Source organism: Megascapheus bottae, chromosome 3, assembly GCF_031878675.1.
Source record: "Megascapheus bottae isolate mThoBot1 chromosome 3, mThoBot2.hap1, whole genome shotgun sequence".
NCBI classification, from domain to species: domain Eukaryota; kingdom Metazoa; phylum Chordata; class Mammalia; order Rodentia; family Geomyidae; genus Megascapheus; species Megascapheus bottae.
In genome coordinates, this window is record NC_143511.1 from 37,313,628 (window position 1) to 37,338,146 (window position 24,519).

Here is a 24,519-nt window from a genome sequence, read left to right on the forward strand (position 1 = left end):
TGTGTAGATTTTCTGAGAGTTCATGATGGTTTTTTGGGGGGGAGGAGGAGGGGGTCATGAGGCTTGAACTTGGCCTGGGCCCTGTCCCTGAGCTCTTCAACTCAAGGCTACTGCCCTACTCTTAAGCCAAGCCCCAATTCCTGTTTTCCAGAGGTTAATTGGATATAAGACTCTCCGTCCTTTGGTCTTTTTGTGCCTGGGCTGGCTTTGAACCTTGATCATCAGATCTTAGCCTCCTGAGTAGCTAGGATTACAGTTGTGAGCCACAGGCCCAGATGAGAGTTCATGTTCTGTTAAAAGTTGTTTATAGCCAGGCACAGTGGCTTACACCTGTAATCCTAGCTACTTAGGAGGCTCAGATCTGAGGATCACAGTTCAAAGACTCTTATCTCACTTCATTAGAAAATGGGAAGTAGGACCATGACTCAAGGGACGGAAGCCTTTAGCTGAAGAGCTCAGTGACAGTGCCCAGGCCCAGAGTTCAAGCAAGTTGTTTACATGCACAGGCCTCAATGCATTTACACACAAACTGACTAGGAGAAGAATTCAAAGGGTAATCCTGCTGAACTAAAGTGTGTCAGTTTGTCAGAATGAATACCAAGAAGTGAAAACATGTTTTGAGGAGCGGAAAACAGGGGATGAGAGAACCCACAGAAATAAAGGGAGGAAAGATAAGCAAATATAGTCATTGTATTCAGTGTACAGTATGTAAAGAATGAAATATGTAACTTGAGGTAGGAAAGGGGGAGAACAAAGGGAGGGTGACATTGACCAAGAAGCATTGTACTCACCTAACTTAGGAAATTGTAACCCTTTTGTAGAACTACTTAACAAGAAAAATGTTAAGAAGCAGTTTTATTTTCTAGGGTTGCTTAGTTATAAATACAGGTTTATAAAGATATTAACCATCATTGCAACTTTTTCAGGAATATGAAATTGATAAGACACTTGGAATCAAAGGGCCAGAGGATGTGGCCAAAATGGGGATTGCCGAGTATAACCGTCAGTGCCGGGCAATTGTGATGAGATACTCTGCTGAGTGGAAGGTATATTGGGTTATTGTCAGAGAATGAACAGAAAATTTGTTTTTAAATGGATATTGAAATGGTTTATGGTCCTTTGTACTTTTTATCAGCTCTTCCCAAAAGTATGCTTCTCATGTGATTCTGACACAAAAAATGTTTACTGTCCTCTTTTATTGTGTATACCAAAGAATGTGTCCTTAGCTTCCACTTCTAAGCTTATAAGTGTCAACTACACTCTTTTCCACCCTGATTGCTGTACACTTAATTAGTCTTCCCTAATCTCCTACTTGCTGATAGTATATACAGGAATTATGCTTTTCTGATGTACTAGAATGTTCCATTGCAACAATTCAGATTTTTTTTTTTTTTGAGTTTTGACCAGATCTTGTTTTGTTTTGGCTTTTTTTACCTGACTACTTGAACCAGACATCCACTTTGGGTTTTTGAAGGTAAGAGTCATGGATTCTTTTGCCCAGGATAGCTTCAACCTGCCATTCTCAGATCTTCGCCTCCTAAATAATTGTCATTATAGGTATGAGCCACCAATGGCTGACGTAGGACTTTTTGTCTCTTCTCTTTTCAAAACTTTTCATTGGGCCGGGAATTTGGCCTAGTGGTAGCGTGCTTGCCTGGTATGCACAAAAACCTGGATTTGATTCCTCAGTACCACATACGTGGGAAAAAAAAGCCAGAAGTGGTGCTGTGGCTCTAGTAGTAGAGCTCTAGCCTTGAGAAAGCACAAGGATAGTGCTCAGGCCGTGAGCCCAAGCCCAGGATTGTCAAAAAAAAAATATTATAAATATAGGTTGGGTGCCAGTGATTCACGCCTGTAATCGTAGCTGCTTAAAAGGCTGGGATCTGAGGATTGCAGTTCAAAGCCAGCCTGGGCAAAAAATTCTGTGAAACTTCAATAACTACCAAAAAAAAAACCCCAGAGAAGTGGAATATGGCTCAAATGGTAAAGCAGTAGCCTTGAGCAATAAAAAGAAACTCGGGGACAGCACCCAAATTTGAGTTAAAGTCCCAGGACTGGCCAAAAATAAAATCACAAACATGGTCTAAAGCAAGTCTTTGTTTTTCAAATATTTATTGTTCTCTTTGTGTGTGCATGGAGCACACATGTGCGTGTGTCCCTGCCTGCCTGCTTGTGTGTTTTGCTGGGGATTGATTTAAGGGCCTGATAAATGCTAAGCAGGTGCTCTGCTACTGAGCTGCATATTAGCTGCAAGTTATTTTACAGAATGTCCCTTATGGTCTAATATTTGCTTCATGATTCATTTTATGATAGGACTTTGGGGCAAGAAAACCTCAAACTTTTGAACATTCATTGATGATTCTTGGTAGCAGTACTTCTTTCTGTGCTTTGTGCCACATAGTGGTTTTGGTAGAATTTTATATATGAATACTTGTAAATACCAAGAAAAATGTTTTCTTAGGGGCCGGGAGTTTGGCCTAGTGGTTAAAGTGCTTGCCTAGCACACATGAAGACCCAGGTTCGATTCCTTGGTACCACATACATAGAAAAAAGCCAGAAGTGGTGCTGAGGCTCAAGTGGTAGAGCTCTAGCCTTGAGAAAGTCCAAGGACAGTGCTCAAACCCCGAGCTCAAGCCCAGGACTGGCAAAAAAAAAAAAAATGTTTTCTGACATTACATAAGGTATTGTTTAGTGATTTGCCTGAACCATTGACTTGATTTCTCAAATTTATATATGAAAGTAAAAACTTAAAAGCATTGTTGCATAATAGCAAATTTAATTTTTCTAACTTTATTCTAATATTCATATTTTTAAAGTCTACTGTTACCAGACTTGGCCGGTGGATTGATTTTGACAATGACTACAAAACTTTATATCCACAGTTTATGGAGTCTGTCTGGTAGGTTTACTTAAAGTGGTAAATATGATGAAATTTTGTATTCTCTTAGCATAGGAGGAATGTTCTAAGATCAGTTAGCTTGCTTTCAGATCCATATAGTTTCTTTATTCAAGCAATGAAATCCCACTACTTTGAACTGTGTCCCAGCTTAGTGGGAGAAAGTTTAACTCACTTACTGTGCTAAGCACATAAGAATCAGATTATGAAAATGAAAATAGGCAGAGTATTTGTAATGTTTCTGTACCCTAAGCGTAAGGCAACACAATTAAAGTATTCACTAGAAGATTTTTACTAACTGTGGGAGTCATACCTGATTCTAATCCCAGTGTTTTGTACTTTTTACATTGCTTTTATAAAACTTTCCATTATAAAACTTAAATGAGCCGGACACAGTGTCTCATGCCTGTAATCCTAACTACTCAGGAGGCTGAGATCTGAGGATCAAGGTTCAAAGCCAGCCCGGGCACAAAAGGGCCTGAGACTCTAAAGGGAAAAGACCAGCCATAGTTAATTTGTTGATAAAAGCTTTTTTGGGCTGGGAATTTGACCTATCATGCACAAAGTCCTAGGTTTAATTCTTCGGTACCACATATACAGAAATAGCCAGAAGTGGTGCTATGCTCAAGTGGCAGAGCACTGGTGCCCAGGCCTGGCAAAAAGCACCAGGACTTGCAAAAAAACCTTTTTCAGCATCTCAATAAAAATGTCAATTTTTTCGCTAATATGTACAGTATCATTGGTTTATATCATTGGTACATCATTATGTAATTATAAAACTTTCTCTCCTAACTTGCTAGGTGGGTCTTCAAACAACTGTATGACAAAGGCCTTGTATATAGAGGTGTGAAAGTCATGCCCTTCTCCACTGCATGTAATACTCCTCTTTCCAACTTTGAATCACACCAGAATTACAAGGTATGTGAAAGGCTGAGCTGCATTAGTACCTGGAGGTTGAATGTCTGTGATCATGCAAGTATTCCCTCTTATTCCCAATGTAGAGTTTCAGCCTCATTTATTGATCAGTATAGTGTTCTAATGTGGTTATTATTGTCAGTCATGCACAGAAGCTCTTGGCTACTCGAGAGGCTGAGAAATGAAGATCATATTTTGACACCAGCCTGGTCAGTAGAGTCTATGAGGCTCTTATCTCCAATTAACCACTAAAAAAGTTGGAAGTGGAGATGTGGCTTGACAGTCTTGAGCCAAAATGAGAACAAGACACTGAGTTCTAAGCCTAGTCCACTACCCCTCATGCCACTCACACATGAGTAAATGCGGAATCGTATAGAGCTACTCAGAAGGCTGAGATTTGAGGATCTTAGTTCAAAGCCAGCCCAAATAGGAAAGTCCATGAGACTCTTCTCTCTAATCAACTACCAGAAAACCCCAAGCGGTACTATGACTCAGAGTGGTAGGCCACCAGCCTTGAGCAGAAAGCTCAGAGACAGTGCCTGTGCCCTGTTGGTGAAGCTCCATAACCAACAAAAAAAAATTTCCCTCTTATTGTTTTTATATTATGTCTTAATATAAGAGATCTTATTTATTTTGGCCATGGTTTTCTGCCTCTCCTTGAGTTAACAAATCTAGTGCTGACCTGTTTTTCCTTCAGTTGCCATTTCTTCAAGGTTACTGCCTTGTGTGATTTTTTTTTTTAAGCCAGTCTGGGCTTAAGCTCAGGACCTGAGGACTGTCCTTGGATTTTTCTCAAGACTAGAACTCTACCACTTGAGCCTCAGCACCAGTTCTGGCTTTTTCTGAGCATGTGGTACCAAGGAATCGAACCCGGGTCTTCGTGCATGCTAGGCAAGCACTCTACCACTAGGCCAAACTCCCGGCCCATGGCTTGGGTGTTTTATACCTTACCTGCTACCTTATACCAAAGGTATAGGAAGAAATTCAGTTTGAAGTACAAAATTTATATTATGGTTATTTTTCTTATTTGTTTTTTCTTTTCTTTTTTTTTTTTTTTGCCAGTCCTGGGCTTGGGCTCAGGGCTTGAGCACTGTCCTTGGACTTTCTCAAGGATAGCACTCTACCACTTGAGCCTCAGCACCATTTCCGGCTTTTTGCTATTTATGTGGTACAGAGGAATCGAACCCGGGTCTTCGTGCATGCCAGGCAAGCACTCTACCACTAGGCCAAACTCCCGGCCCCTGTTTTTTCTTTTTTTATTTTTTTCTCGGTCACGGAGCTTGAACTCTGGGCCTGGGCACTGTCCCTGAGCTCTTCAGCTCAAGGCTACCACCCTTGTCCTGGAGCCTCAGTGCAGACGTTAGTGATTGGGCTGGCTTTGAACATCGATCCTCAGATCTGAGCATCCTGAGTAGCTAGGATTACAGGAATGAGCCACCGCACTGGCAGGTTATTTTTCTTATGAAATAGGATAGAGATGTTGAGACATTGGAATATTATGGAAAGAAGATAAACACGAAGTTCTGAAACATGAACAATCTTCACTCGTGTGTCTGTTTAGGAACTATTCTCATTTGTTTTGTTTTGTTTTGGTTTTGGTTTTTGGGTATTTTTAGTACCAGCACTGGGGCTTCAACGTAAGTCCTGAGTTCTGTCCATGAGCTTTTTTACTCAAGGCTAGCCCTCTACCACTTTAGCTACCTCTCCATTTCTGGCTTTAGGTAGTTAGATGATTAGAGTCTCATGGGCTCCCCTACTTCAGCTGGCTTCAAACCATGATTCTCAGATTTCAGCCTCCTGAAGATAGGAGGCATGAACCATGAGCACCTGGCCATTTTTGTAATTTTCTCAAACCATCTGTTTTTAAATGATAATTTACTTTTTTCTTTTGTCCAATACTAGGACTTAAACCACTGGCCTTGTATTTGCTAGGCTTACAGCTTTTTACTAGTAATTTTTTTTTGGTCGGTCATGGGACTTGAATTCTGGGTGTTGTCTCTGAGCTCTTCAGCTCAAGGCTACTTCCCTACCCCTTGAACCACAACATGACTTCTGGTTTTCTGGTGATTAATTGGAGGTAAGAGTCTGATAAACTTTTGTAGTGCCCATAAACTGCAGTTCTCCGATCTCAGTCTCCTGAGTAGGTAGGATCATAGGCATTAGACACCACCCCCGGCCTTTGCTAATAATTTTGAAGATGGAATTTATGAATTCTTTTAATACATGTCAGGGAGTTTGTTTTTTGGGGTTTTTTTTTCCAGTTGTGGGGCTTGAACTCAGGGCTTGAGCACTGTCCTTGGACTTTTCTCAAGGCTAGAGCTCTACCACTTGAACCACAGCACCACTTCCAGCTTTTTTCTATGTATGTGGTATTGAGGAATCAAACCCAGGTCTTCATGCATGATAGGTGAGCACTGTGCCGCTAGGCCAAACTCCGGGCCCCAGATGTCAGGGTATTTTTAAAGGACATAGTTCATTTTTTAAATGTTACTATGACCATTTTAAAATATGGATCTTTGTGCTTTATACTAGAATTTATGGGGGAGCATACTTTTTTTTTTTCTTGTCAGTTATGGTACTTGAACTCTGGGCCTGAGTGCTGTCCCTGAGCTCTTCAGCTCAAGGCTACCACCCTACCCCTGGAACCTCACACCACTTTCAGTTTTCTGGTGGATAATTGGAGATAAGAGTCTCATGGACTTTAGTGCCCAGGCTGGCTTTGAACCATGATCTTCATATCTCAGCCTCCTGAATAGCTAGGATTACAGTCATGAGCCACTACACCCTGCTGGCAGCAGTACTTTTATATGCTCTACCTTCCTGCTAGGGAGCTCCTAACCTATAAAAGATAGACTATATTCTTATTGAAAAAGTTAAGAATTTAAACACATTGAGTTGTAATAGCCCTTTCAACCTTGCCACACATCGTTACTGGCTTGTAGTATATAAATTTAGATTTTTTTCCCCCTTCTAGTTTTTGGTCATTTGGTTTTTGGGCTCTTTTGTTGTTGATGGTATGATACTTTAATTTTATGATCAGTTTCTTTTTGAATATATATCTGTTTTTATAGATCTTAGAAAATACTTCTATTTCAGGAGGTTCAAGATCCTTCAGTATTTATAACATTCCCTTTGGAGGAAGATGAAAATATATCTTTAGTTGCTTGGACAACCACTCCCTGGACTCTACCTAGTAACCTTGCTGTATGTGTTAATCCTGATATGCAATACGTAAAGGTTAAAGGTGAGTGAGTGCCTGGTTATTTGTGATTCATGTTGGTAGGACAATTGTTTTATTTTTTAGGTAATGAGACTCTATCTCAAAAACCAAAAAATTAAAGTCACCAGCTACTAGTAGCTTATATCTTATAATTCTGCTCAGGAAGCTGATATCTGAGTATTCTAGTTCGAAGGCAGGAAATTCTGTGAGACTCTTATCTCCAGTTAACCACCAGAAAACTGAAAGTGTCACTGTGGCTCAGCATGGTAGATCACTACCTAAGTTAAAAAAGCTCAGGGCTTGAGCCTCCGCACCCGGCCCTGGTGAGATTTTGTGTGTGTGTGTGCACTAATGTATGGAAGAAGATTCAGAATATATTAAGGAACACAACTTGGAAAGCCATCCATTGTTGTATCTTTTGATTGTTTAAAAAATTACTTTTAAGTACTTTATATAAAAATTGAACTCTATAACTTGAGTACAGATCGGTGGGGGATGGGGAAGAATGACGGAAGGGGTAGCATTATTCAAGAAGCATTTACTCATAGCTTGACTTAAAAATGGTAACCTCTTTGTACAACTGCTTAATAATAAAATTTAAATTTAAAGAAAAAAATTTAAACTTTCACATAGTAACTCATGTCTGTAATCTAAGCTACTCAGGAACCTGAGAAATGGAGGATCACAGTTCAAAACCAGCCCTGCAGAAAAGTCTGAGAACTCCCATCTTCAGTTAACCGCATTGATTATTATATGCATTTTAAATAATCTGAATGAATAGATGACCAAATGAACATGTAAAAGGATGTAATTTTGGAGAACTTTACTTTGTGAACCACTGATTTCCTTAAAGTCAGGTCATCTAATATTACTGAGTTCCACTTTTGTCCTTGTTTTCATAGATGTTGCAAGAGGAAAATTACTCATTTTAATGGAAGCCAGATTATCCGCACTCTATAAGTTGGAAAGTGACTATGAGATACTTGAAAGGTGATTATTTAAATAGTTTGTGGGTATGTGTGTCTGACATTGCTTTTAAAAAGACAAGCGTTAGCACTCACTAGTGGTTCATACTTGTAATCCTAGCTACTCTAGAGGCTGAGATCTAAGGATTAAAGTTTGAAGCTAGCCCAAGCAGGAAAATTCTGAGACTTATCTCAAATTAACCACCAAAAATCCAGAAGTAGAATTAGGGCTTAAATGACAAAGCACTATCTTTGAGCAAAAAAGCCAGGCAAGGAGGTGAGGTCTGAATTCATTCCCCAATCTGAGCACGAAGGAAAAAGAGAAAGAAAGAGAGATAGAGTAGAGATTGCTTTATTATCTGAAAGCTATATTACTTATATTCAGATTAAGTTTTAAGTCTTTAGTTTGTGTTTAACCAGAAGGGATAGTGACTTAATGTGACTTAAATTTCATTTCTTAGATTTTTAACCTTATTACTCATTTGAATTTACCTTTCTCATATTTCTAGGTTCCCTGGTGCCTGTCTTAAAGGCAAGACGTACAAGCCCTTGTTTGACTATTTTCTGAAGGTAAGCCCAGAGACAGTATTTTGCAGCTCTTTATACTTTGCTAACTGAAATGGATCAACACCAAAAAAGAAAAAAGCCAGACACTGATAGCTCACACCTGTAATCCTAGCTACTCAAGAGACTGAGATCTGAGGATTGCTGTTCAAGGCCAGCCCCAGCAAGAATGTCTGTGAAACTCTTATCTCCAATTAACCACCAGAAAATCGGAAGTGGTTCTGTGGCTCAAGTGGCAGAGCACTAGCCTTGAGCTCAGGGAAAATGTCGGGCCCAGAGTTCAAGCCGTACAAAAAAAAAATCTCAGGAGCTGGGTAATGGTAATGGTTGGCTCACACCTATAATCCTTATAAGCCTAGCTAAACATGCTTCAGAGCCACCTTTGACAGGAAAGTCCGTCATCTATTCGTCAGATTATGTTAAATGCCTATAATAACCAATGTACATAAAATGTGTAAGTCTACCATTTAAGCCATGCCTCCTATTTTTCTGGTTAACTGAAGATGGAGTTTCTCAGACTTTTCTGCAGGGCTGGCTTTGAACTGTGATCCTTCATTTCTCAGATTCCTGAGTAACTTTAATTACAGGCATGAGTCAGCATGTGACACTATAGCTCAAACTGTTAGATTACTCACTTTGAGCAAAAAGAGCTCAGAAACAGCCCTCAATTCAAGCACCATGACTGACCAAAAAGAAAAAAAAAAGTCTCAAGAAAGTTTGGCTCCCTTATAACAATATGCAGGGCCACACTAGACAAGAACTTCAGCTGAAGTGAAAAGTCTCTCTGGAATAATTACCCAGTATACAGTGGAAGAAGATGAGTAGCACTTATCCATTAAATAAGCTTCCTGACATTTTTGTTTTTCGGTTGTGGATCTTAAACTCTAGGCCTGGGTGTGGTCCCTAAGCTCTTCAGCTCAAGGCTACACCCTACCTCTTGAGCCACAGTGCCACTTCCTATTTTCTAGTAGTTAATTAGAGATATGGCTCTCACAGTTCTTCAGTGTCTGGACTGGCTTTTAACCGAGATCTTCACATCTCAGCCTCCTGAATAGCTATGATTACATATGAGCCACTGCACCCACCCATACCCGGCTCTGTCTCTTAGCTTTTTATCTCAAGCTTTTATCTCTTAGTTTTTATCTCAAGGCTGGTACTCTACAGTTTGAGCTACAACTCCACTTCAGCTTTATTTGACTTGGTTAATTGGAGATGAGAGTCACAGACTTCCCACCCAGGCTGGCTTCAAGTCACAATCCTCAGATCTTAACCTTCTGAGTAGTCTGGAAACTACTAGCACCTAACTGTTCTGAAATCTTTAATGGAGCTATGATTGTAGATGTTGCCTTAGGGACAGGACTGCACCCCTTAGTAGCATGTGTTGAGCTGGCCAGGAAGGCTGCCCAAGCTGAGTTTAGGGAGATTCTGAACTGTAAAGTGATACCTTTGTTCACTTCTAGTTAGATTCATTGATACTCAAAGGTTTGCCCTGTGTGCATATGATTTTAAGAGCCTACTATGTCAAAGACACTTCCTAAGTGCCTTCATGCCATATCCTACTATGTCAAAGACATTCCTAAGTACCTTCTTGCCATACCTTCCAAAATTATTTAAACTTGATTTGAGTTACAGTGATTAAAGGTTTAGTTTAAGATCTAAGGAAGCAGAGTGCCATGGTATAATTTAAAGTAACATTAAATTTAATAAGCCAGAAGAGGTTGCTTCAGGCTTTTTATCACTGTTAGTGGGTGTGATTTGGACAAGTCACTTAAGCTTTATCCTGAAGTAGGGCTGGAATAGTGGATGTGTGTATGTGGTTGAGTGTGTCAACACTTGAATTTAGGGCTTTGAGCCTGTTGGGCTAGCTCGCTTGTCTGGTCCTCTAGAACTTGAGCTGTGCCTTCAGGCCAGCTTTTTGGAGATGGAATGTGGTGGGCTTTTCTTCCTGAACTGGCTTCAAATCCTCTGATCTCAACCCCCTAACTAGCAGGATTACAGGCATGATCATGTAATGACATTTTTTACTTTAATGTCTGAAGACCTTGAACTGAATTGAAAGGAAAAGAAGAAACAAAGCACATGTACTGACTGAAAATGCACTTCTGACTTTTTTTCTATGTATGTGTTACGAGGAATCGAACCCAGATCTTCATGCATGCTAGTCAAGCACTCTACCACTAGGCCAAACTCCCGGCCCAAGAAATGCATTCTTTACGGAGCATTTTGGGAGGAAGTGGGAAAGCACTTTTTGGTGGTAGGAATTTAACCCATGACTTCTTGGTGCTAGAGAGGGAAAAAGTTTTCTGAGACTGTACAATAAACTCATTCTGGGACAATGGTGGATTTTAAGATTAATGAAAAGGCTCGGTTTATGTAGCCAGAGAGTTTAGAAATTTTTTCTGCACATCTTCAGATAATTATGTCCTGTGTCTCTGGTGAGCCATGATCAAAGTAAATGGAGTATTAGATGAATTTGTTTCTTTCCAACCTATAATAATTGGTGAACTCTTATCTGGAAATAATTTTTCATGATTACAGGTTCTTATCGTTATTGAACCCATTGTATTTTACCCTGATGCACACTGGCCTTTCTTTTCCAGTATAAAGAGAAGGGTGCTTTCACTGTGCTTGTTGACCACTACGTGAAGGAGGAAGAAGGCACAGGCATTGTGCATCAAGCCCCTTACTTCGGTGCTGTGAGTAGCATAATTCCACAAAAGTGTTTGTGAGAAGTTAATATCATAGGGTGCTCAGCTGTGGATCTAAAGTTCTTCACTTTGTCTAATCCATTGTATTAGCTTTTTTTGTGGCTCATTGCCCCCAAGTGGTCACAAAACTTGTATATACAGTTCCCATTAATCCTGACCAGTTTGCTTTCTCCCAGCATCCTTGTTAGGGTGAAATGATCTAAAGTGATAGAATGCTTAGGCCATTGCTTAATTCATTGACATGGAGCTCTAATTATTATTATTAACATGCTTCATGTGTTTGTGAAGCATGATGGTGTAATCTAGTGCAGCTATGCCATCCAAAGTCAGTTTACTCATTAAATCAGTATGGCCATTGTTTTTAGGGTGTTGCTTTTTTTCTTTCTTTTTGTTTTTTTTGGCTAGTCCTGGGTCTTGAACTCAGGGCCTAAGCACTATCCTTGGGCTTTCTCAAGACTAGAGCTCTACCACTTCAGCCACAGCACTACTTTTGGCTTTTTCTATGTATGTCGTACCTAGGAATCCACCTGGGTCTTCAGGTACGCTATGCAAGCACTCTACCACTAGGCAAAATTCCTGGCCCCTTTAGGGTATCTCTTGGAAGGGTTTAAAGAACATTTCATCTGTACATACATCAGTCTCATGTACTAAATACTTCATGTCTCATACTTGTGGATATACATATGTACTGTTGTAACAAATCAAACTGATTTTGTTTTAGTACGGTTATGGATCACTATAGTACTTGGGAAAATAGGGCTGGATGGTCTGATTTCTGCCTGGCTCTGAGGCTTTTCATTCTTTAAATGTTCTTGTGTCATCCTCAGTAAACAGGCTGAAGGTGATCCATTGTAGATCCTGAAATATTGGGGAAAAATCCTTTCAAATCTATTATCTTGTGTTTTCGTGTTTCTCCATAGCCACACTTTTTTTTTTTTTTTTTTTGGCCAGTCCTGGGCTTAAGCTCAGGGTCTGAGCACTGTCCTTGGATTTTTCTGAAGGCTAGAACTCTACCACTTGAGCCTCAGCACCACTTCTGGCTTTTTCTAAGTATGTGGTACCAAGGAATGGAACCTGGGTCTTCGTGCATGCTAGGCAAGCACTCTACCACTAGGCCAAACTCCCAGCCCTTATAGCCACATTTTTTAAATACTGTTTCTCTGTTCTCTTCTCTCCATCCTGCCTCCTGTTGCCTTTCCCAGGATGACTTTCGGGTTTGTATGGATGCCAGCATTATTCAGAAAGACTCAGTCCCCATTTGTCCTGTGGATGCTTCAGGCTGCTTCACAGCAGAAGTGACAGATTTTACTGGACAGTATGTGAAGGTCTGTAGTTCATATGACAGAAAATTTGGTTATCTCATACTTATTTTATCCATCAGGTTTTTTTCCCTATTAAGGAAATTAATAGAACTGATTGGTACCTTTCTTTATTTACATCATTAATCACATTATTGTAATCAATAAGTTCTTTTTATTTTGTCTTTAATGTTTGTTTGGATTTTTTTCACTGTGTGAGATCAGCAAAGACAAATACACCAGCTATTGTCAAAGGGTCCTTATCTTAGAGGTAATAATGCTTCAGCTTCAGAAATAGAAGTCAGAAAATCTGATTTTTCTCATCAATGATCCTAAATTATTTCCTATGGAAAACTTTACTACCTTAAGTGTTATAGAATGTAATATCAACTACTTAAAAACTACTTGATTGGTTTAAAAAAAAATGAACAATTTGCTTTTTGTTGCTATTGTTTTTTGTTTTGCTAGGGATTGAAACCAGAGCTTTGTGCATGCTAGACAAGCTCTTTACCACTGAATTATATCTTGTCCTCTGAACAGAATGTCATGTAAATATACTCTGTGTGTGTGTAATTTTGGCAAAATTAGTATTTGAACTCAGGACCTTGTAGTGGCTAAACAGTTGCTCTGCCACTTGGTCATGCCTCTAGACCTTTTTTGCTTTAGTTATTTTTTGACTAGGGCCTTCTGTTTTTGTCTAGGCCAGCCTCTGACAAATATTCTATCTCTGGCCTCCTGAGTAGCTGGCCCTATATTCTCCTAAGCCCCTGGGACCTTGGGCATGTGCTACTACATTTAGCTTATTGAATGTTTCACTAAATCTTTACCTGTGCTGACCTAGAATTGCATCTTCTTTATCTCTTCCTGAGAGTTGGGATTGCAGATAGGAGCCACTGAGCCTGACCTAACAGACTACTTTTAAAAGATATGTGTTATTTGTGTCTTTCATTTCATAGCAAAAGGTCAGATTTTAGTAATTAATTGCATTGTTACTAAATATAGTATTCTGTTTAGTGACTAAATTTTCTATTTTTCTTTTTTTTAAGGATGCTGACAAAAGCATTATCAGGACACTGAAGGAGCGTGGCCGACTTCTTATTGCCAGCACTTTCACTCACAGCTACCCTTTCTGCTGGAGGTAAGAGGAGAAAGGACTTGTGGAGCTTCAGGTTTGTGTATATATTTATATGTACTGTGCCTTCAAATCATAGATCCATCTTATGGGCATCCTATAGTTAGTACTTGGAAATTGCCTTTATTTCATTTGGAGGAGAGGCTTATAAATGCATAGAATTATCTTTTCCCCTAGGTGTAGTATGACAAAAATAGATATGCTTGCTGGCACTACTGCTCAAGTGGCAGAGAGCCTGCCTAGCAAATCAAAGCCTAATAAGTTCAAATTCCAGTAACAACCACCAAATTAAAAATAAGCAAAAAAAAAAAAAAACAGAAGAAATATATGCAAATATAACTTGTATTATCACTAAATTTGGTTTTAGGTTGACATATTTCTATAATTCTATAATAGAATTTATTGAGATACTAATAAGATTGTCAGGTTTTAATGTAAGATCATAATATAGACTGAGTCCAGTGGGCCATACTTATAATCTCAGCTACTCAGATCTAAGGTTTACAATTCAAAGCCAGCCCAGATATGAAAATCTGAGACTTTTATCTCCAATTTACTCACAAAAAGTAGAACTACAGCTCAGGTAATGGAGCGACAAGCTTAAGCAAACAATGTCTGGGCTTAAGTTCAGTAAACAACATGCATGGGAAAATAAAATGTAAAAGCAGAGCCAAGGTGGCTCATGCCTGTAATCCTACTTTCTCAAAAAGCCGAGATCAGAGGTTTTGGTTCATAGCCAGTGGCACTAAAGACTTTAAGACTCTTATTTCCAAATAACCACTAGAAAACTGGAAGTGGTGCGCTGTGGCTCCAGTGGTAGGGCAGTAGCCTTGAGCTGAAGAGGTCAGGGACAGTGCCCATGCCCATCATTCAAGCCCCAGGACCAACAAAAAAATAAATAAATAAATATTCAGATGAAAATATAATATTTATTAGCCTAAAACTTAATCTCCACATTTTGCTCTCTGTGCTCACATTCATATCACACCTCAGAAAACTGCCATGAACAGAGCTTTTTTATTTCTAACTCTGTTTTTTGATGTTGGTGGTAGTAGTTTGTTTTTCATGCCAGCGTTAGGGCTTGAACTCAGAACCTAATATTCTTGGTTTACATTTTTTGCTCAAGACTGATGCTGTACCACTTGAGCCATCATACCTCTACATCCATTTTTTGGTTGGTCATAGGGATTCATATCAGGCCTGGGCATTGTCCTTGTGCTGTTCAGCAGTCTACCACTTTGAGCCACAGAGCCACTTCTAGTTTTCTGATGGTTAATTGGAGATAAGAGTCTCATACACTTTCGTACTCAGGCTAGCTTTGAACTGCAGTCCTCAGGTCTCAGCTTTCTGAGTAGTAGCTAGGGTTGCAGGCATGAACCAGAGGTGCCCAGATCAGCTTTTTGTGATTGATAGGAGGAAAAAGTCTCCCAAATTTGTTTCCCAGGCTGGCTTCAACCCAGAATCCAAAGATGTAGAACAATTAGGATATAGGCATGAGTCACAAGAACTTGGCTCTAGTCTTACTCTTTTTTTTGCTTTTACCCTTCTTGTATCATGAAGAGAGCTGACCAGTTTTGGTAATTGAGATATTTGTATAATGAAAGTGAATATTTGCTGAGTAGACAGTGATGGTATTAAAAAGAAAATGAAACTTGATCTCCCTATGAGAGCCTGCATGCTGCCTCTATGATTCTGCATCCTCAGGTCAGATACTCCCCTCATTTACAAAGCGGTACCCAGCTGGTTTGTGCGCGTGGAACACATGGCAGATCAGCTTCTGAAGAACAATGACCTCTGTTACTGGTGAGCATAAGGTGTTTCCTCATACTATCCTTTGCAAATTAATAGGGAGTCCAAACTAATAGTCATCTTTTCTTGTTTATTGTATCAGTTGTCTTTAATTCTATATGTTAAGTCACAGAGACTAATTCAATGTTATAGGACAGAAGTAAGACTCTTCTTGCAATATTGCATGTAAGGAAGCAATTGCCTTTTTTAAGACCCAATGTCAAACAAATGCAGCTATGCTATTCAGTGTCCACTATGTGAAAAATGAGCTGTGTAACTTGTGGGTAAGGATTAGAGAAGGAAATGGGAGAAAGTAAAGGAAGAGGTGATGTCCACACAAAAACAAGTACTCATTACCTAACTTGTGAAATGGTAACACCTGTGTACAGCACCTTAATAACAACAATAAAATAGTATTTTTTCTTTATTTTAATTTTAATTTTTTTTTTTTGGCCAGTCCTGGGGCTTGAACTTGGGGCCTGGACACTATCCCCGAGCTTTTGCTCAAAGCTAGCACTCTACCACTTGAGCCACATCTCAACTTCTGACTTTTTCTGTGTATGTGGTACTGAAGCATCAAACCCAGGGCTTCATGAATACTAGCCACCAACCACTCTATCACCAAGCCACATTCTTAGTCCTAAAATTATATATTTTTAAAAACATGGCAACCAGATACTAGTGGTTCATGTTTGTAATCCTAGCTATTCAGAGGCTGAGATCTGAAGATCACAGTTTGAAGCCAGGACAGCAGTAAAGTCTGTGAAACTCTTATCTCTTATTAACCACCAAAACATCAAAAGTGGAGCTATGGCTCAAGTGGTAGAGTGCTAGTCTAGCAAAAAAAAGCTTAGGAACAATACCCAGGTCATGATTCAAGTCCTGGACTGACACACACATATACACACACACACACAAAATGCAAATAAGCAACTGCCACTTTCTAGGAAATGACCCTGAGATTAAACACAAGAATTTGGGGGGGGGGGGCAAAAGTTTTTGAGGGGGGCAGTCTTGGGGGCTTGAGCTCAGGGCCTGAGCACTGTCCTTGGATTTTCTTAAGGCTAAAACTCTACCACTTGAGCCTCAGCACCACTTTTTTTTTCTATGTATGTGTTACTAAGGAATCGAACCCAGGTCTTCATACATGCTAGGCACTCTACCACTAGGCCAAACTCCTAGCCCAAGAGTTCATTTTTTGAGTAAGCATTATTTTGTCTTTATCTGCCAAAGTCATTTATGCTTCATCTCATCCAGTCCTGGAGTACGTGATGTTTCCTGCACTTGTCTTTGTGGGGATATCACAACACAGACACGTAAAAACCCAAATTGAGGGCCGGAAGTTTGGACTAGTGGTTAAAGTGCTTGCCTAGCATGCATGAAGACCCAGGTTCGATCCCTCAGTACCACATACATAGAAAAAAGCCGGAAGTGGTGCTGAGGCTCAAGTGGTAGAGCTCTAGCCTTGAGAAAGTCCAAGGACAGTGCTCAGGCCCTGAGTTCAAGCCCAGGACTGGCAAAAAAAAAACCCAAATTGGTTCCTTTGAGTCTGTGTGTGCAATACATGGAACAAGGCTGTATGTATTTCAAAAACTATTTTTCACTGCGAATTTACACTGAAATTTGTTCTCCCACAGGACTCAATAATACATGGGATTTGGGGAGAATTGAGAATGAAAGTTGTGATTTTTAAGTTGTAATTTTTCTAAAATAATAAAATCCTCATCTCTCATGAAACATTTTGAATTTCTGTGGCTAGCAAGCTCACTAGTTCCCTAGTGATATCCTGCTGGATATCTAGTAGAAAGATGGCTATAAGCATAGAAACTGATCTGCATAGGATGCTAAGTATAATAAACGGGAGAAGAAGGGAGCCCTGGGGTGTTCTGTCTCAGTCCTATACTTAGGAAGTATCATACAGAGCTAAACCTCTGGGATTAGGAGCTTTTTTTTCTAGTCAAAAGCAGTAATACTAGGAATGGAAGGGATGGCAGAGAAGACTTTATGTCAGCAAAAGACAAGTGAGAAGGTATAAGCTGAGGAAATTGCTGTATTGCTGGATACTGAGGTACGAGGAGCCTGGAGAGGTGGGTGTGGCAGAAATGTATGGGAAGGATCAGGGGTGGCAGTACAGATGGTTGCATATACTGAAGACATATTCATTCAAAAGATAGGTTTCTCACAGTGAGCTTAGCATTCTAGAGTATGTAGTCCCCAAAGAAATACATAAAGGCTTTTTTTTTTCTAATATGTTTATGGCAGGGTCCCAGAGTTTGTACGAGAAAAGCGATTTGGAAATTGGCTGAAGGATGCACATGACTGGGCAATTTCCAGAAACAGATATTGGGGCACCCCTATCCCACTGTGGGTCAGTGAAGACTTGGAGGAGGTGAGGCAGCATCATATATTATTTTGTTCACTTTTGTTACTATCTCCATACTTGGTGAATGTGGAATAAAAGAATATGGCTTTTTGTGCTTTTTTTCTGCTTTTCTTACTGTGTGTGTGTTTTTCACTTATTTCCTCCTAGAATCCTGGGATGATATAAGAATCTAGCTTTAAGGTTTTAATTTTTATTCTATAAAAATGCAGTTTGCCAGGTGCCAATAAATCAAGCCTATAATCCTAGCTATTCAGAAGACTGAGATCTGAGGATTACAGTTTGAAGCCAGCTGGGGCATATCTGTGATACTCTTCTTTTTTGTGTGTGTTTGTGGGTCATGGGGCTTGAAATAGGCCTGGGCCCTGTCCCTGAGCTCTTAAGCTCAAGGCTACCACTCTACCCTTGAGTCAAGCCCCACTTCCCGTTTTCTGTAAGTTAATTGGAAATAAGAGTCTCAGGTCCTTTCATGCCCAGGCTGGCTTTGAACCTTGATCCTCAGATCTCAGCCTCCTTAGTAGCTAGGATTACAGGCGTGAGCCACCACACCTGGCTCTGTGATACTCTTTATTTCCAGTTAGGCACCAAAATAGCCAGAAAGGGAGCTGTTCCTAAAATACAAAGCATTAGGCTTGTGTTAAAAATAAAACTTACTGGGGCCTGGAGTGTGGCCTAGTGGTAGAGTGCTTGCCTAGCATGCATGAAGCACTGGGTTCCATTCCTTGATACCATATGTACAGAAAAAGCCAGAAGTAGCACTATGACTCAAGTGGCAGAGCACTAGCCTTGAGCAAAAAGTGTCCAAAGATAGTACCCAGCTGCTGAAGCCCCAGGACTGACCAAAGAAAGAAGAAAAAAAGAAAAGAAAATCAGGGGGTAGGGAAGGACTCTGGGACAGCACGCAGCTCCTTAGTTCAAGGACTGGGACAAAAGAAAGAATTTAGTTTGTAACCAACTGCTAATGACTCATGTTTATAATCCTGGCTACTCAGGAAGCTGAGATCTGAGGGACATAGCTTGTAGCCAGCTAGGTAAGAAAGTCTGTTGTACTCTTATCTCCAGTTAACCAACAAAAAGCTGGAAGTAGAAATGTGGCTCAAGTAGTAGAGTGCCAGCCTTGAGAGGAAAAGCTAATTGGACAGCACCCAGACACTGAGTTCAAGTGCCAATGCCAGCACATCAGCACACACACACAGACACACACATACACACATACACATGCACAAACACTCAGTTTGTGTGTGTGTGTTCTCAGAGAAATTCTCACTGTTTTCTTCCTATGTTTTATTGATTTCCCTCTGTATCCTCTTATTCATTAAGTAGTATTAACCTAAGGCTAAGCTGACTTTGTAAATGAGAACAGAAAACTTGACTTTTTTTTTTTTTTTTTTTTTTTTTTTTTGCCAGTCCTGGGCTTGGGCTCAGGGTCTGAGCACTGTCCCTGGATTTTCTCAAGGCTAGGGCTCTAGCACTTGAGCCACAGCACCACTTCTGGCTTTTTGCTACGTATGTGGTACCGAGGAATCGAACCTGGGTCTTCATGCATGCTAGGCAAGCACTCTACCACTAGGCCAAACTCTCGGCCCCTTGACAATTTTTTTTTTTAAAGCTAACCAAAGCATTACAGACCATTAACTTCTAGTGTGTGTGTGTGTGTGTGTGTGTGTGTGTGTGTGTGTGTGTGTGTGCGCGCGCCATTCCTGCTGGTACAACCCCTGTCAGATGATCATCTCATTCTGGGTGTGAAAGCATCTTTTCTCAGTTCTTACCCTGATAGAATCCTGGCAATTTTGTTGTGATCTAAGTAAATAATTTTGTTTCTAGCATTATCTTTGGATTCCAATTAAAGAACTAGGGATCAGAAAGAAACTAAGATGCCTTAGAATAAAATTCAGGTTGTTTTTAGCAGAAATTTCCATATAGTAAATCCTTCAAAAATAACTATTAAGCTAGACACCAGTGGCTTATGCCTATAATCCTAGCTACTGAGGAGGCTAATCTGAGAATTGTAGTCTGAAGCCAGTCCAGGCAGAAAGGTTTGAAAGACTCATAGCCTTTCCTGGACTGGGGGTGTGGGTCCAGTGGTAGAGCATCAGCTGTGAGTAAGAAGGCCTAGAGAGAACTCAGGAACCTAAGTTCAAACACTAGTATCAGCATGCACACGCGCGTGCACGCACGCACGCACGCGCACACACACACACGACTTGAGCCATGCTTCCAGTCCTTAATGAACTTCTAAAGGAAATCAAAGATTTCTGAAACTAGATATCAGTGTCCTTTATATGAATGAACTCAGCATGATATCTGGCTCTAGAGAGTTCTTTTTCTTCACTTTGCTTTTTCATAGGTAGTTTGCATTGGTTCCGTGGCAGAACTTGAAGAACTATCAGGAGTAAAGATCTCAGATCTCCACCGAGAGAGGTTAGTTTCTGAATGCTTGATTTACTTCAGTCCAGACATCCTCCTGTACCACACAGTGTGTAGTGAATTACAGGAGTGCCTGTAAAATACTAGTTAATTAATTACTTTGTTGATAGTACATGTGAAGTTGAGGTGATATGCCCTTTCTCTTTGATTAAACTGTCAGGTGACTGGTACATAATTGGATACTCCTGGTACTCTCTGAAGACCTTTTTTTTTAATTAGTGTTTTAATTATTACTATAAAAGTAATGCACAAAGGTAAAGAGTACATTTATTTTTTTGACAGTGTCACCTTTTCCCTTACTTTCTCTTCCTTCCCATCCCTACCCACAAGTTGTATAGCTCATTTTCTCTGCAAGCTTTTGAGAACTGCTATTTCAATCTGCAAATGCACATAGTCATGCGTTATTTACTCATAGTATGCTCCACGAAAATTTTGCTGTCATATAAACATCCTAGAACATGCTTCACAAACCTAGAAGGTACAAGTAGATCACTCACCAACGTGAGCTTCTGGGTGGCATCAAGAGACATGTTAAACATAAGATGTAAGTGAGTGCTAGAAGTATAACAGAGCATGTTATTTTAAAGTAGGAGTTAAACCATGAATAAAGAATCGTAAGTATTCAAATAAGTTATATAGTCACTGTTATCATTGTTTATTATAGACTGTGCATATTTGTGTGTGCTGTCCAGTACTTTTATACACCTTGCAGCTTTCATAGGTTTATGTACTTCACTACAAATAAGTGAATAATGCATTGTTAGGATTATAACAGTGTCACTAAGTGACAGGATTTCTATAGTTGTATTGTGATCTTACGAGATTACTTCTGTATAGTCTTCATTGACCAAAATGTCATACAACACAAAATTGCAATCTTGTCAGGGCTTTGTGTTTCAGGCAATTAAACTGCAAGTTCCATTGTGTCTGACTTAATCAAAATGGCGACTTTTCTGTTAGCATTGACCACCTGACTATACCATCACGGTGTGGGAAAGGCTCATTGCGGCGTATTTCCGAAGTGTTTGACTGCTGGTTTGAGAGTGGCAGCATGCCCTATGCTCAAGTTCATTATCCATTTGAAAACAAGAGGGAATTTGAGGATGCTTTTCCTGCAGACTTCATTGCTGAAGGAATTGACCAAACCAGAGGATGGTATGCCTGTTTTTCTTGATTTCATTTATTGAGCCAGTATTGGTAGCTGGGGACAAGTTTGACTGTACTGTTTCTTCTAACCACTGAGCTTAAACACAATAATTAACTTATTGACAGTAAGGTAAGGTAGTTTATCCTTTCTTTCTTTTTTTTTTTTTTTGCCAGTCCAGAGATAAAAATCTTTCTGAGACTTTAATACCATAAACTTCAACACTGATGGTCTTCTAAGAACCTATCTATATTAGAATCAAGAACTGGACAATTACAATTTTCCTCTTTTTTTTTGGCCAGTCCGGGGCTTGGGCTCAGGGCCTGAGCACTGTCCTTGGACTTTCTCAAGGCTAGAGCTCTACCACTTGAGCCTCAGCACCACTTCCGGCTTTTTTCTCTGTATGTGGTACCGAGGAATCGAACCCGGGTCTTCATGCATGCTAGGCAAGCACTTTAACCACTAGGCCAAACTCCCGGCCCCTGTTTAAAGCAAATTTTGATTGATCTGTGGGTTCTATACTTCTATATTACTTAGCCTACCCTAAATGATTCTGATGTGTAATATGAATTCAATGCTTTATGTGACGATTATCAAGAAATATAATGTATCTAAAACAACTTCAATCCAGTAAGACTTATTTCCAGTTCTTCAATTCCTTGCTGTTTTTCCTGAGATGTTTTGATTTGTTTTGTTGTCTATTCCTAGAGCTTGAGCTTCTTTTGTGTAAGTCTACCGCTTGAGTCACAGCCACTTCTTGCTTTTTCTGTTTATGTGATACTGAGGAGTCAAACCCAGGCTTCATGCATGCTAAGAGCAATCTGCCACTAAGCCTGTTTTGTTTGGTTCTTTTGTACAGGTTTTACACTTTGTTGGTGCTGGCCACGGCCCTCTTTGGACAACCACCTTTCAAGAATGTGATTGTAAATGGACTTGTCCTGGCAAGGTAAGTTTTCTCTTCTCTGTAGTGACTAGTTCCAGCCCACCTTCTCTGAGTTCTTAACCTTCCAGAAGTTGATTCTTTTCGAAACAAGCGTATTCTGGTTTTACTGAAGCCACATTTTCTTTCTTAAATACAGGGATTTAGCTGAATTCCAGCTCTAATCCTTCCCTTTCTCATCTGATACTCTTTGTTTCTCCTTTTCTTTTGTCCAGGAATACCATTTGAACTCAGAGCTTTATGCTTGAGCCACACCTCCAATCCCCCCTCCTTTTTTTTGTCAGTCATGTGACTTGAGCTCTGGACCTGGGCCTGTCCCTCAGCTCTTCTGCTCAAGGCTACCACCCTACTTGAGCCACAGCACCACTTCCAGTTTTCTAGTGATTAATAGGAGATAAAGAGACTTTAGTGCCCAGGCTGGCTTTGAACTATGATCCTCAGATCTCAGCCCCCTGAGCAGCTAAGATTACAGTCATGAGCCACCATGCCTAGCTGAGTTTTTTGTTGTTGTTTGGGGCTTTTTTTGTTTGTTTCTTGATTTGCTTTGTTTTCATTTTGCCAACCCTGGGGCTTGAACTCATGGCTTGTCATTGGCTCTGATTATTTTGCTCAAGATTACCACTTGAGCCACAGTTCCACTTCTGGGGTTTTGGTGGTTAATCAGAGAGATAAGAGCCTCAGGGATTTTCCTGACCAGGCTGGTTTTGAACTGTTATCCTCAAATCTCAGCCTCTTGAATGTCTCTGGTTCCAGATGTGAGACACTGTTGCCCAGCAAATATGAAGTTTTGTTGTATTCATAATACACGAGGAAGCTCTAGGTTCAAGAGGTCTGAATGTCAGGAACAGAGCTACTGAATGTCACATCATGCTCCACCCAGGCACCTCCCACTGAGAGTTTTCCCACTCCCTTAGTAATCCTTTGCTTCCATTACTTAGACTAGGTTTGAATGAGTTCAATACCATAAAAATCTCTATTGGTCTTGGTAACTCTTTACACCAGATAGACCCTTTCCACACCATTTGCAATTTCTTTTTTTTTTTTTTTTTTTTTTTTGCCAGTTCTGGGCTTGAGCTCAGGGCCTGAGCACTGTCCTTGGACTTTCTCAAGGCTAGAGCTCTGCCACTTGAGCCTCAGCACCACTTCCGGCTTTTTTCTATGTATGTGGTACCAAGGAATCGAACCCGGGTCTTTGTGCATGCTAGGCAAGCACTTTAACCAGTAGGCGAAACTCCCGGCTCCACCATTTGCAATTTCTAAGAACCAGCTTGTTCTCCATCTCTGTGATTTCATCATTTTATCACAGGGCCAAGAGTATAACCCAGTGGTAGAGTGCTCACCCAGCATGCATGAAGCCCTGGGTTCAATTCCTTGGTGCCACATACTCAGAAAAGGCCAGAAGTGGCACTGTGGCTCAAGTGGCAGTGCGCTAGCCTTGAGCAAAAAGTGTCCAAGGACAGTGCCAGACCCTGGGTTCAAGCCCCAGGACTGGCAAAAATTTTTAAAAAGAATATTACATGCCCATGACCAGATGCTGGTGACTCTGACCTGTAGTCCTAGCTATTCAAGAGGCTGAGACTTGAGGATCCTGGATCAAAGTTAGCTGGGACAGGAAAGTCTATGAGCCTCTTATCTACAATTAATCATCAAAAAGCCAGCAATGGAGCTATGGCTCAAGGTAGACTGATAGCCTTGAGCATAAAAGGCCAGGAACATTATCCATTCCCTGAGTTCAAGCCCTAGGACAGGCACTAAAACAAAAATAAAGTATGTAATTTTGAAATACCAACTCTTTTCCATTCAGTGGAATTCCTTAGAGGTCCAAATGTTGCGCTTATATATCCAAAGATCTTTTTAATTAGACCTAGGTTGCTAGTTCCTGTAGTCCTAGCTCCTCAGGAGGCTGAGATTTAAGAATTTAAGGTTCACAACCAGCCCAGGTAGAAAAGTACATGGGTCTCTTACCTTTAGTTAACCAGCAAAAAGTTTGACATGGAGCTGTAGCCAAAGTGATAGAGCACTAGCCTTGAATGAAAAAGTCAATTGAAAGTCTGAGTCCCTGAGTTCAAGCCATAGTACCACCACCACCCCAGAAAAGTTTTAAATTTACGCTTTACTTTTTGTTTTGATTTTGACAGAGCC

At 40.2% G+C, this 24,519-nt stretch overlaps 1 protein-coding gene across 2 annotated transcripts in view; it reads left to right on the top strand.

The window, feature by feature from the left end:
- The window catches only part of Iars1 (isoleucyl-tRNA synthetase 1), a 62,736-nt gene that overhangs the window by 7,345 nt on the left and 30,872 nt on the right, over nucleotides 1-24,519 (top strand). For both annotated transcript variants that reach the window (XM_090329937.1, XM_090329938.1), the window contains 14 exons: nucleotides 927-1,046; nucleotides 2,817-2,899; nucleotides 3,697-3,814; nucleotides 6,908-7,055; nucleotides 7,934-8,021; nucleotides 8,506-8,566; nucleotides 11,161-11,256; nucleotides 12,471-12,593; nucleotides 13,613-13,704; nucleotides 15,403-15,501; nucleotides 17,749-17,875; nucleotides 20,214-20,287; nucleotides 21,254-21,448; nucleotides 22,297-22,383. In XM_090329937.1, coding sequence (XP_090186063.1) covers nucleotides 927-1,046; nucleotides 2,817-2,899; nucleotides 3,697-3,814; nucleotides 6,908-7,055; nucleotides 7,934-8,021; nucleotides 8,506-8,566; nucleotides 11,161-11,256; nucleotides 12,471-12,593; nucleotides 13,613-13,704; nucleotides 15,403-15,501; nucleotides 17,749-17,875; nucleotides 20,214-20,287; nucleotides 21,254-21,448; nucleotides 22,297-22,383 — 1,511 coding nt within the window. The remainder of the gene's footprint in view (nucleotides 1-926; nucleotides 1,047-2,816; nucleotides 2,900-3,696; nucleotides 3,815-6,907; nucleotides 7,056-7,933; nucleotides 8,022-8,505; nucleotides 8,567-11,160; nucleotides 11,257-12,470; nucleotides 12,594-13,612; nucleotides 13,705-15,402; nucleotides 15,502-17,748; nucleotides 17,876-20,213; nucleotides 20,288-21,253; nucleotides 21,449-22,296; nucleotides 22,384-24,519) is intronic.